This window comes from Ictalurus punctatus, chromosome 14, assembly GCF_001660625.3.
Source record: "Ictalurus punctatus breed USDA103 chromosome 14, Coco_2.0, whole genome shotgun sequence".
NCBI lineage: Eukaryota > Metazoa > Chordata > Actinopteri > Siluriformes > Ictaluridae > Ictalurus > Ictalurus punctatus.
The window spans coordinates 20,694,017-20,708,245 of NC_030429.2; the positions used below are offsets into that span (position 1 = coordinate 20,694,017).

Sequence of the window (14,229 nt, forward strand, 5' to 3'; positions counted from 1 at the left end):
AGGTCAGGACACTGACTTGGCCATTCCAAAGCATTAACTTTATTCTTCTTTAACCATTCTTTAATAGATTACATGTGCTTAGGGTTGTTGTCTTGCTCCATGATCCACTTTCTCTTGAAATTCAGATCATGGACAGGTTTCCTGATATTTTCCTTTAGAATTGGCTTGTGTTATTCAGAATTCATTGTTCCATCAATGATGGCAAGTCGTCGTGGCCCAGATGCAGCAAAACAGGCCCAAACCATAATACTACCACCACCATGTTTCACAGATGGGATAAGGTTCTTATGCTGGAATGCAGTGTTTTCCTTTCTCTTTTAGCAAACTGCAGACAGGCAGCAGTGTTCTTTTTGGAGTGCAGTGGCTTTCTCCTTGTAACCCTGCCATGCACAGCATTGTTGTTCAGTGTTCTCCAGATGGTGGACTCAGGAACATTAACATTAGTCAGTGTGAGATAGGCCTTTAGTTGCTTAGAAGTTATCCTGGGTTCCTTTGTGGGATTATTATCTTGCTCTTGGAATGATGTTGGTTTACCACTCCTGGGGAGAGTAATTTCTTCCAATTGCACACAATTTGTCTGCCTGTGGATTGGTGGAGTCCAAATTCTTAGGGATGGTTTTGTGTGAAAATCTGATGACATTTGAGGTCATATTTATGCAGATATATAGAAAAATCTAATGTGTTCACAAATTTTCAAGAAGTACTGTGTATTTTATTTAGGGTTAACATGTATTACTAAGTCTCGTAATATAATAAAGGATAAAAGGATGCTTCAAGAATATATTATTTATTACGACAAAATGCTGTGGTGCATGGGATGTCATTCAATTGGAAACACATCCTCCTAACACACAGTTATAATTAACATTTCTTTTGTGATAACTTTGATCTATTCTATATGTATTCTAAATACTTTAAAAAAAATTAACTTTAACTTATTTTAGAGAATGGATTCATCATTGAGAGATTATATAGCTACAATAGATCAAAAGGTTTTGCACAAACTTGTGGAGTCCATGTCAGCTCGAGTGAGCTCTGTCATTTACGCAAAAAATATACTAAGAAATTCTGAAATTCATATAAATATTTCTAAGAATCTCATTTTCACTCAAGTTGATGCTGATAATGTAAACTGTAATTTAAATATTTGTGTTAATTTGAAAAAAAAAAAAAAAAACAAATAAAAATGCCAGATGCAATTTCACTAGTGGTCTCAAAGTTTTGGACCCCACTATACTATAAGTATTTTCCCCCTAACCCGTAGCTTGTTACACATTTTATGTTGCATGCACTATATGAGATTTTTCCCAAGTGAACCTTGTTGTACCTCAATACATTTAGTGCGAGTTTGAATTTGTAAATAATAATAATAATAATAATAATAATAATAATAATAATAAAGTATTTGGGGGTATGGGCTTTGGCCGCCTGGGGAGGGGAGTGAGCTGTATGACTGACTGCAGATCTGAAATAGTGTGTGTTCTCACGGTATGTGAAACGTGACGCAGTTATAGCTGCTCTGATCTGATTTACTCCACAGAAGAAGATAAAAACACAGAGGAGGAGAGAAACAGAAGGAGCCGAGCTCGTGCCCGTGCGCGCTGCGCTCTAAGAGAAGTGCGCGTTGGAGTGCACGTGGATGAATGTACTGTAGCGCGCGCAACAGGAGCATGCCATAAAAAATAACCAACTGCGCGTTTTTCCCTCTCAGAGCTGCCACTGTTCACACTCTGTTGGCTTAACCTGACACTCAAATGACCTCTTTCCTCCATGCATCAGCAATGAATATGTCAACCAACGAAAGCGACCCTTTTGGTCGGAACGAGGAGGTGGCCAAGCTTGAGATCACGGTGCTAAGCCTGACCTTCGTCGTAGCCGTCGCGGGCAACCTCAGCGTCCTGGCAGCAATGTGCAAGACGAAGAAGAAGCCGTCGCGCATGCACCTTTTTATGAAGCACCTGAGCCTGGCAGACCTGGTGGTGGCCTTTTTTCAAGTGTTGCCACAGCTCTGCTGGAAGATCACATTCCGCTTCTACGGGCCAGACTTCCTGTGCCGAATCGTGAAGCACCTCCAGGTGCTGGGTATGTTCGCGTCCACGTACATGATGGTGATGATGACGGTCGACCGCTACATCGCTATATGCCACCCGCTGAAGACCCTGCAGCAGCCCACACGTCGCTCCTACGTCATGATCGGCAGCACGTGGCTGGGCAGCCTTGCTCTCAGCAGCCCACAGTACTTTATCTTCTCGCTCAGCGAGATCCGCAATGGCTCCGACGTCTACGACTGCTGGGGCCACTTCATCGAGCCATGGGGCATCCGCGCCTACATCACCTGGATCACAGTTGGCATCTTCCTCGTGCCTGTCATCGTGCTGATCATATGTTACAGCTTCATATGCTACAGCATCTGGAGGAACATCAGGTGCAAGACAAGGAATAGGACGTGCAAAAACGGGCTGATAGGGAATAGCTCAGTGAGCAGTGTGACCACCATATCTAGAGCCAAACTTAGGACTGTCAAAATGACATTTGTCATCGTGCTGGCGTACATAGTGTGCTGGGCGCCGTTTTTCACCGTGCAGATGTGGTCGGTTTGGGATAAGAACTTCCACTGGGACGGTATGTAAATTTTTATGAAGGATTTAACTAGTAAATCTATCTGCAGTAAATCCAAATGCAGCACCACAACCTCACTAAATCTGTAACACTGTTGTTAATAAGCTCTTTAACAAATGCTGATTTCTTTCAGTGATTCCAGCTGTTTAAGCTTTCACAATAGTTTCTACACTGTCTACACTGAGTTCATTTCATTCTTTCATTTGATAAGCTACAGACAACACGGATTAAAAACAAAAGAAAGAAAAAAAAGACATCTTTACAAGTGGAAATACCTTGAATATAGTCAAATTTATCTAGTAGTTCTTATTAAAAGATCACAATAAACCAAATATAAGATTACTAAACCTATTTCAAGCCATTTGTACTCATTTCAAGCTTGAAATAGTCTCGTTCTCTTGGCAGTTCGTGCTAAATATTTATTTCTAGAAAGAAGCAAAATTATTTTCCAGTAGAGTAAGAAAACTACAAGCTTGAAATGAGTACTAATGTCTAGAAATAGGTCTAATGCTTCTTATATTAAGAAATACTACATAATTTTGACTATATTTAAGATATTTTCACTCGCTAAGATGACCTTTTTGCAGTGAAATCAAATGAAACAACATGACATAACAATTAACAAGAGTTAGTAATGTGTTTTATTTTTTTAAATAATGGAATTGCGAATGACTACACTTAATGATTGCCTTATTATTACAGGCATTTTTGGTTGAATTGCCCTTCATGTCTTGTGGTATAAAAATATGACTAAAGTTCTCCTATAATATGTTACACTACCAGATTCAGAGAACACAGCAGTGACTCTCTCAGCCTTGCTGGCGAGTTTGAACAGCTGCTGCAACCCCTGGATCTATATGATCTTCAGTGGTCACCTCCTTCAGGATTTCACACTCTGCTTCCCCTGTCATCGTAAAATACACGGCAATGACAAGAAAGAGGATTCAGACAGCAGCTTACAGAAGGCCACCGTACTCAGCAAGATCCCAAATCGGAGCCCCGTATGTGGTTTAAAAGACCTCGAACATTCCTCTAAATCTACTCAGCTGGAGACGTGATGCTTTTAGAGACTTATGCAGTAAATCTCAAGCATAGAGAAAGCACAAGAGTCGCAATCATCAAGCACAAGATATTTCTGTGCCCATCAAATGAGCTGGTTTAAAATGTCTTTTGGCTCAAGTGAGCCTGTACTGCCATTCTCATGCCAGTACAAACACCTGAAACACAGAAATGAAATGACCTGAAGTTGAAATACACATTTCTTGCTTTTAAATAACTATAAAAATGTGCAGCAGTGGAAAACTGTGATGTAGTACTCAGTGGTCCTGGTCTTCTGAGAACTTGTTGTTTTTTTAAACAAGATTACACACTGAGCTCCTGGGAATTTGGTTTCACAAATGATCATGTTTCAGTTGCTTATATTGAAAGCATGATTTGTATTGTTACATTTACCCGCTGCCCCTACATGCCCCCCATGATCTTTCCATGCAAAGAACACCACATTTCTATCTGCTACGATTAAATTTTGCTCACATTTACTCCAGTCCTCATATCCCATTTAGTCCTAATGCATTGTTTATTTTTAAGTTACCCAAATAATTACTCTAATGAACTTAACTCCTACAACCAAGTATCATATAGATGGTATTCTGAGATGCTAATTAATGCCATTTTATGACGAGATTATAATTGTGGTTGTATTAGCAATCTCTTCATATATATTTTAGCAGTTTAACTGTGACTTTAAAATTGTTGTTTGTACAGGTGTTAAAGCCCATTGTTTATGTACAGTTCGATTTCTAAATAGGAATGTTTTTTGGGTTTTTTTTGTAGTCTATATCAGATGTAACAGTGTAACATTTGTAGACATCAAGTAGAACAATATAAGCTTAATACTGCTGGTTGAAGTGTTGTTGACGCAAGGTCTGTTGCGTAAGTGTTATCTATTGCACCACTTCCCATGCATTTCCATTTGCAAAAACACAATAAATCAATCTTTCCTTTAACTGTCTTTATCTCAGAATTGTGAAATAGAGTCACATTGCACAAACAGACTGGGTGTGCTTGTTAAAGAATAATTACATGTGTGATTTCTGTTAGGCCTCACTCTCTTTGTCCCAAGTGTGTGCTAAAACAGGATGCTGTGTGTGATATGGTAAGAGGGAGGGGTTGGCAACATTAGCAAACACAAATGAAACTTTATTCTATGATCACTTACAGCAGAAATAGTGATTCATACGTTAGAAAGTAGTTTCATGATGAAGAGACCAAGAAATATGGAAATGACATTGGTGAGGCTCAGAAACAGGATTTTTGAGGAAAACATGGAATATCGGGGAATTTTATTGATGTCAAATTTAAAAAATTCAACCCTGTCAGGTAAATCTGACCCCACTTTATACATTCTAAGGGTTAATCTCAGATGGACACTCTTTTCTCAGAGATAAACACTTTGTCCCTCTGAGGGGTCCCTCAGAAATACACACTAAAATATCCAGAAAAAGTCTGTCCACAACTACCACTACTGTTTAGTTTACATAACCCAGAATAGCCTTCCTGTTTTTCTCACATATTATTCTCACATTCTTACTCTCTGCTAAATTAGCCATGTCCTTATCTTCAACTGGCAGAGATTACATTACTGTGAGCCCAGGATATAGAGAAGAGTTGAGGCAGCTGTGCAAGTGCAATAATTTCCTTCTCACACTACCGAATGCATGCTGTTTATACATCAAATCCATGGGAAGCCTGATTAATTACTTGACATCAAACAAATGCAATATGTCACTGTATTACCTCTGGCGAATGGTATTCTTCTCATAAACACTCACTGTCCACTATATTAGGGGCACCTGTACACCTGCACATTCATGCAGTTATCTAATCAGCCATTCATGTGGCAGCATTGCAATGCAAAAAATCATGTCAAGAGCTTAATTTAATGTTCATATAAAACATCAGAATGAAGAAAAAGTCTGATCTTGGTGACTTTGATCGTAGCATGGATGTTGTTACTAGATGGGCTGGTTTGAGTATTTCAGAAACTGCTGATCTCCTGGGATTTTCACACACACAACAGTCTCTAGACTTTAAACAGAATGGTGCGAAAAACAAAAAAGCATCCTGTGAGTCTGAAGGCTGAGAGAGATCAAAGGCGAATGACCAGACTGGTTTGAGCTGCCAGGAAGGATATAGTAACTCAAATAAGCACTCTTTACAACCGTGGTAAGCAGAAAAGCATCTCAGAATGCATAACACATCGGACCATGAGGTGGATGGTCTACAACAGCAGAAGACCACATCACGTTGCACTCCTGTCAGACGAGAACAGAAATCATGGGCACAGACTCACTCAAAACTTTTTCTAATCTTCAGATGCACTTTTTGAACATCCCAACTCCAGATTTATTCCCCACTTTTCTGTTATAATAAGCTCCATTCTTCTAGGAAGGCTTTCCAATTGATTTTGGAGTGTGGCTGTGGGGATTTTTGATCATTCAGTCACAAGAGCATTAATAAGGCCAGGCAATGATGTCTGGTGAGGAGGTCTGGAGTGCAGTCGGTGTTCCAGTTCATCCCAAAGGTGTTCAGTGGGGTTGAGGTCAGGGCTCTGTGCAGGACACTCATGTTATTCCACTCCAACCTTGGCAAACCATGTCTTCATGGAGCTCACTTTATTCACAAGAGCTTTTTTATGCTGAAACAGGTATGGGCCTCTTCATTCTAGTGAAGAGAAATTGAAATGCTACAGCATACAAAGACATGTGCTTCCAAAGTTGTGGCAAAAGTTTGGAGAAGGTCAATATATGAGTGACATGGTCAGGTCTACAAACATTTGGCTATATAATGTACTTAAAATATTTTTTATTCTTTAGTGCAGCAGGATTATTTCATTAAGATTGCTAATAACTATTGGATTGGCATATAATTCAGACCAACAAAACACCAGATGTATTGTGAGTTTTCACTCGGAGCAAAAGTAGAACCAGAAACTGGGGAATCTGATATCAGTCATGTGAGGTATCTGAAGAACAGATAAACCTGTTCTTCTGTGATTATAGTAAAGAGCTGCTAGAACCCAGATTAACTCCATGTGTATTCTCACTCTACCACAGCGAACACCATTTTCTTCTCAACGCCAGCTCACTTCAACAGTGTGATGGGAAAGGATTTACCAGCAATGGTTATGGTCCAAGTGTGAGGATTGTGAAAGTTAAAAGAGAAGCCAGTAAATGTTCAAGCACACTCATACAGTGTTTTGAAATTCCAAGTCTCCAGAGATTAGAGATACTGTAGCTTCTAGTGTACTGCATAGCAAGTAATAAATTATGCTTTACTGAAATAATGGGCTAAACAGTCTTCTTGGAATACAGTCTTATGCATAGCAAATTAATTTTAAACGTGTGTAATTTAAAACAAACAAACAAACAAACAAACAAACAAAAGCCCTACAATAATGGCATGTGTATCAATGCACTGAATAACACCAAACAAAGTAACAACAAAGCAAAGGACAATAAGATAGACATACTGTAAAGTACTGCATGGCAGAGAAAGAAAACAGAATATTTTAGCAATACCTTCAAGCAGATTATTGAAATTCCTAATAAATATCAGACAACTAGCTATTAGCATCTAAGCAAGTTCTTAGAGTCAGACCAATTGCAGTAGCTGTGGTTTGTTAGCTTCAGTTTATGAGTGGTTTATGGGTGACTACCGGGTATCAAATATATTTCAGTACATCTTTAGGTGGATAGAGTCAATGCACTGGTTCATGTGCATGATCTTAAGATGGTTTACAATTAAGAAGCAGGCCACAGGTGAGAAGAATATTTACATGAACTAATCACACACACACACACACACACACACACACACACACACACACACACTTACATTTATGGCATTTGGCAGACGCCCTTATCCAGAGCGACTTACATATATCTCAAATAATCAACCGACCTAGAGACATTTTTTATAATATGTTCTGTGTAATGAAAGTGAAGATATATTACTGGCCATACATTTTTGCTGTGTAAACAGCCCCTGTAGGCTGTCTATTCGGATTTCCACTGTGTACACACAGTAATAAATTTGTTTGCTAGGTGTGAAGGATGTCTGCTGACTGCACATGCTCAGATCTTTCTGACCAAACTCCAGGCACACACTGCCCCCTTTTGGACATGAGAAGTCTCAATAATTTGTTAAAAGGCATGGATTAAGTCAATCCACTGCTACACTCAGGGGGCAAAAAATGAAATGATATGAAATGAAATCTAGAACCTTTAGGGTCTTTGAACTAGTGGCGGGTTCCTCCATAGGGTCAGGCAGGGCAGAGCTCTATAATATACAGTCATGTGAAAAAATAAGTACACCCTATGGATCTTTTTATTTATTTATTTATTTTTATTATTTACTTTATTTATTTTACATATTTGGACAAGCAATCATTTGATCCCCTTTGAAGCAGTGCTTATTAATTAAGGTGATGAACTCCATCAAGTAACACATAAAAATGACATTTTGTAGTAATTTAGACAATTTGAATTAACAAAAAAACAGATCATCCATCCATCAATCTTCTATACCGCTTATCCTTTTCAGGGTCACAGGGAACCTGGAGCCTATCACAGGGAGCATCGGGCACAAGACGAGGTACACCCTGGACAGGGTAAAAACATATCAGTCACACTGAAAAAGTAAGGACACCCCTACATTTATCACACCTTCAAATCCGTAAAATTAGAATTAAGTGTTCAAGACTGGGTGCCAGTGATTAAAACCTGCTCCTCAGTTCAATACAGTAACACAAGCATTTGTGTAATAACTACAACATATCCATGCACATATAAAGTTTTGGCATTTCCATTAATACTATAGTTACCTCCACACCTATGTCCTATATTTTTTTGTTTGCTTGTTTGTTTGTTTGTTTTACATCATCCAACCTTCCTAATAGTTTTAGCTCAGATCCACTCACAATAAACCAGCAGTAAATACAATCAATCTAAAATTCTTGTAGCTTATAACAACAAAAGAGCAAATATTCTGAAATAGGGCAACAGAACTGTGCCAAACTGCAAAAAAATAACAAAAATAACCATACAGTAAATCCAAAGCACAGCTGGGGGCTTAGCACTCAGAATCAGAAGATGCATTTGGAATCTGTGGGAGTCCATAAATTTACCCATCAGCACAAGAGACTTTGTTTTCCAAAGCAATCTATGCCATTAGGACTGGGGCTGCTCATAATGAAAAGAGACAAGGAGCTTGAAAGTGGAGTGCTAAGGGAGGAAGAGTGTTATTACAGTGCATGGGAGCTGATCAATGTGTGTAAACTATGCATGAGCAGCCTTTTTTCCCAATATGCTCACTGGGTGCAAAATGTAAGCTAATGTAAGATCATATACCAAGTGATGCAAAAATGGACTTACAGCTCATCATCAAAGACCTTCAGAATTCAAAGAATCCTATTTCTTGTTTGTCAAAAAAAATAGAGAGAGTGAAAAACGCTGTTGACCAATGTTTTCTCAGTAATTCATGCAAAAATAACCTTTAACTTGTTTTTATTTTTCCATTAGTTCTTTGAAAGACCTGGCTTGACTGCTTCAAAAGGGAGGCTACATACTATCTATTTAAACAATTAAATGACTTTATAAAAACATTAATAAAAGAAATTTAGAACAGAAATCAATGTATTAATCGGTGATTATTTCACCACTTATCTTTAAGAGCAGACAAAGATCAGTTGAGCAAAGAGATGTCAGTGAGGATTACGTGGATGTGGATGATGCTGACAGTGATAACTCATTTCCCACTGTAAACCTATAAACTTGACTAATGGTGTTTTTCCTTAAATAGGTTCTATATAGATTAGGTTGTAAATAAAGAGGTAAGCAGGGAATCGTTCATTGGAACTGGAATACAAATTTTAAAGGTATTTTCTCCCTATTAGACGTTTGAGGATATTTAAACTTTAAAATGTTAGAACTTTTTATATGGTTGTGATCCATGCAAAAGCAAAACATATTGTTGTTCAGGAAAACCTGTAGTTTGTAGAACTAAGTGAAACAAACCATGTGAAGAGTTCTCTCAGGCTTCCACACACATACAGTATATATAACTGTAGTTCTACAAAAGTGGAGGACCAACAGCATGGTTTTCTTCTGGAACTAGTGGAGTTTTGCTTGCTATGTACTCATTTCCTAGGAGAGTACAAATAGCAAAGACAACACCTCGTGACTTTGAACTCACATGTGTAGCTTATAAAAGGCCCCTACTACATCATGTCCATTCACTGGACATTCTAGTCACCCTGAATGACACATACAGCCTGGCAATTCTCTTACCAACCATAAACACATATATAACTTATCATTCCTCCCTACTTCCTTATGTTATAGACTGCCAAAAGGGTTTCCTTCTGCAGTCAATATGGCCAATTCAGCCACCACTGCTGGAATTCTCCAGCCCTTCTGTTGAATAATGCTTTGACTGTTTGTCTTTGTCCTGACTTTAACTCATCTTTGAGTTCTGGTCTGCTGTACCAATGTGGCACTTGCTGTATCCTTCCATCCACTGATGCTGTCTTTGACAGTCACTTCTTTGGAAATAACCAAAAAAGTCACTATGGGTAAGGGCTCTCTCCAGATGATCTCTCAGTGTCTCCTGAGCCTGTGTGCCAAAGACATAACCAGGCACCAGCAGCAAGTGGACTAAGACTAATATTTTTTATTTTCAAGAGCTCACACTACACTTATGGAATAGTTTATTAGGAGCACCTGTACACCTACTCATTCATGCAATTTTATAATCAGCCAATCGTATGGCAGCAGTGCAATGCATAAAATCATGCAGATATGGGCCAGCAGCCTCGGGTAACATTCACATCAACAACCATCAGAATGGGGAAAAATGTGGTCTCAGTGATTTTGACTGTGGCATGCTCGTGTAAAGACCTGCGAGTCTACCTGCGCGAGTCCACCGAGCAAGGACACCGACAAGACACCACTCACGCTGCTAAGTGTACCCCCCCCTTTATTCCTCTTGCTGTTTACATGTTTAGACAGGTGCTAACACTAACATGTGTCATCAGTTTGTCCCTGGTATTTGCCACAGGCACAGACCGCGGCACACTCCCAGAAAAGTACGCAACTTAAACAACCTACGCTCTCTGAATATGGCCTCTGCAGATTCCCTCTCATTCTCTATCGGACTTTGGAACTGCCAATCTGCCGTCAACAAGGCAGATTTCATTGCTGCCTTTGCAACCCACTCCAGCCTCAGTGTGCTGGCTCTGACTGAGACCAGGATCCATGCTGAGAACACTACCACACCCACTGCCCTAGCCTCCAACTTCAACTTCTCCCATACCTCACGTCCCAACAGACGAGGGGGTGGTACAGGTTTGCTTCTCTCCAAAACATGGAAATTTACCTGTCTTTCTCCCTCTTGCTCCTACACTTCCTTTGAATTTCATGCTGTTACAGTCACCGACCCTGACAAAATGCACTTTCTTGTTGTTCACTGTCCTCCAGGTCAACTGGGGAAGTTCATCGATGAATTTGACACGCTACTATCATCCCAGATGATGGAACTCCTCTTGTGGTCCTTGGTGACTTCAACATTCATCTAGACAAGCCACATGCAGCTGACTTTCTTAAACTCCTTCCCACATTTGATCTCAAGCAGTTCACCACACCAGAAACCCACAAAACCTGCAAACAGCTCGACCTCATCCTCACACGTAATTGCACCACACACAATCTTCTCATTACTCCTCTCCACACCTCTGACCATTTCCTTATCCAGTTCTCTATTTCTCTCTCCTCACCCCCTTCACTGTCTCCACCGTCTATCTCTTTCCATCGCAATCTTCGCTCCCTTTCCCCCTCACATTTCTTGTCCGTTGTCACAACCTTACTTCCCTCTGAAAGCCACCTCTCCTCACTTGACTTAAACACCGCAACTGACATGCTATGTTCCACCCTAACATCTTCTCTTGACAGCATATGCCCCCTAACCTCCAGACCTGCTTGCACATCACCCTCTAGCCCTTGGCTCTCAGAAGCTCTGCGTAACAACTAAGAGCATCTGAAAGGAAATGGTGCAAATCTAACAATCCAACTGACCTAATCAATTACCAAACACTTTTCTCCTCTTTTTCCAATAGCATCTCCACTGCTAAAGCCACATACTACCAAGAGAAGATTGGCAGTTCTCCCAACACCCACACTCTCTTCAAAACCTTTTCTTCTCTTCTCTGTCCCCCTCCTCCCCCCTTCCCCTACCTCTCTCATTGCAGATGACTTTGCCACTTTCTTTTCAAACAAGGATACATCAATCAGGAACAAGTTCTCAACCCCAGACATGCATAGACTGGCTTCTCCTCCATGTAACTCCCAACTGTCTTCATTCTCTCCCCTCTCAGAGACTGATGTCTCAAAACTGCTCCTCTTTAGCCATCCACAACCTGTCCTCTTGACCCTATCCCTTCTCACCTTCATCAGTCCATCTCTCCCACACTATTACCTGCACTCACACACAAATTTATCACATCCCTCTCTACTGACACATACCCTACCTCATTTAAGCAGGCCCGGGTTACCCCACTGCTTAAAAAAACATGCTGTGGTTGACAACTACAGACCTGTTTCCCTCCTCCCTTTTCTTTCCAAAACTCTTGAAAGAGCCTTTTTTAATCAACTCTCCAATTTTCTCACACAGAACAACCTCCTGGACACCAAGCAGTCTGGCTTCAAGAGCAATCAGTCAACGGAGACTGCTCTGCTTTCCGTCACTGAAGCCTTACGACTAGCAAGAGCAACCTCTAGATCATCTGTCCTCATCCTACTCGACCGCTCTGCTGCTTTCGACACTGTGAACCATCAGATCTTCCTGTCAACTCTCTCCAGCCTGGGCATCACCGGAACGGTTCTGCGCTTGGTGGAATCCTGTCTCTCAGACAGATCCTTCAAGGTATCATGGAGGGGAAGTATTTCTGAAACTCAGCAACTCACTACTGGCATTCCACAGGGGTCACTTCTGGGTCCACTACTCTTTTCTATCTACACTACATCTCTAGGGTAGGTGATTGAGTCTCATGGCTTCTCATATCATTGCTATGCTGATGACACCCAGCTCTATTTGTCCTTCCAGCCTGACAATCTATCCGTCTCTGCACGTATCTCTGCTTGCCTGTCGGACATCTCGGTCTGGATGAGGGAACACCACCTTAAGCTCAACCTGGCAAAATCTGAGTGTGGCTCAAGGTCCCTTTCAAGAACATTCAAACTAACTGGTCCTCAGTGGTGGAATGAACCTCAATCTGGACCGCAGAATCTCTCACCATCTTCAAAAAACAACTAAAGACCCACCTCTTCCATGAACACCTAACCAACCCATTAAAAAAAATTTACTCTGGCACTTACACCTTTACTCTGCGCACTTTGCTTATTCTGGAACTCTTGTATAGTAGCACTACTTGTATTGTTCTCTGCTTGATATATCGCTTTGCTTGTATTTTTTAATTGTAAGTCGCTTTGGAAAAAAGCGTCTGCTAAATGAATAAATGTAATGTAAATGTAAATGATTGGATTGGTTTGAGGATCGGTTCAGATTTCCATAACTGCTGATCTCTAGAGTTTACTCAGAATGGTGAAATAAAGAAAAAACATCCAGTGAGAGGAAGCTCTGTGGACGAAGACACCTTGTTGATGAGAGAGGTCAACAGAGAATGGCCAGACTGGTTTGAGCTGACAGAAAGGCTACAGTAACACAGATAACCAGTCTGAACAATTGTGGTGAGCAGAAAAGCATCTCAGAATGCATAGCATAGCGGATGGGCTACAACAGCAGAAGACCACGTCGGGTTCCACTTTTGTCAGCCAAGAACGGAAAGCTGAGGCTGCAGTGGGCACAGACTCACCAAAACTGGACAGTTGAAGGCTGGAAAAACATAGCCTGGACTAATGAATCTTGATTACTGCTGAGACACACAGATGGTAGAGTCAGAATTTGGTTCAAACAGCATGAATCCATGGATTCAATCACTGGAAATAACCAAACAAGTCACCATGGGTAAGGGCTCTCACTGGTAGCCCACTGTCCCATATGCTTAGTTTGTGTTTCATCCAAAGAGAGATGATCTCTCAGTGTCACTTGAGCCTGTGTGCCAAAGACATAACTGGGCACCAACCACTGCTCACCTGTAAGATGAGAATGGGAAAGAGAATAAATGTGATGACTTATTGTAAGCTTCTATCAGGGAATGCTCTGTCCTGGGAATACATCAAGAAGTGTTATGATCCCTTGTGGCAAATTTGATATTTCATGGTTTATGCTAGTTCTTGAAAGAAACTGCCCTGGTGTCCAGAACATAAGGAAGTAGAACGGCAGGTTATGAATGTATCAATGCTGGCTGCATTTGGGTTGCTCAGGTTGACAAGAATGGCATTAGTACCTACTTACAATTGCTAGGCAAATTGTACAATAACTGCATTAGATTGTGAGCTCATGCTGGGCCCCAATACCTTAGGCCTTTGTTACTCATTATTCTAGATCTTTCTTGCCGCATCAAATGCAAGTAAGGTGTAGTTACTAAGTACTGGT

The 14,229-nt window shown here is 40.5% G+C and overlaps 1 protein-coding gene across 1 annotated transcript; it reads left to right on the forward strand.

The window, feature by feature from the left end:
• The first annotated feature begins 1,577 nt into the window (after positions 1 to 1,577).
• avpr1aa (arginine vasopressin receptor 1Aa) lies at positions 1,578 to 4,625 on the forward strand. Its single transcript, XM_017484624.2, has 2 exons — positions 1,578 to 2,622; positions 3,403 to 4,625. The coding sequence occupies exons 1-2, from the start codon at positions 1,755 to 1,757 to the stop codon at positions 3,675 to 3,677; spliced, it is 1,143 nt and encodes a 380-aa protein (XP_017340113.1). The 5' UTR covers positions 1,578 to 1,754; the 3' UTR covers positions 3,678 to 4,625.
• Positions 4,626 to 14,229: the final 9,604 nt, after the last annotated feature.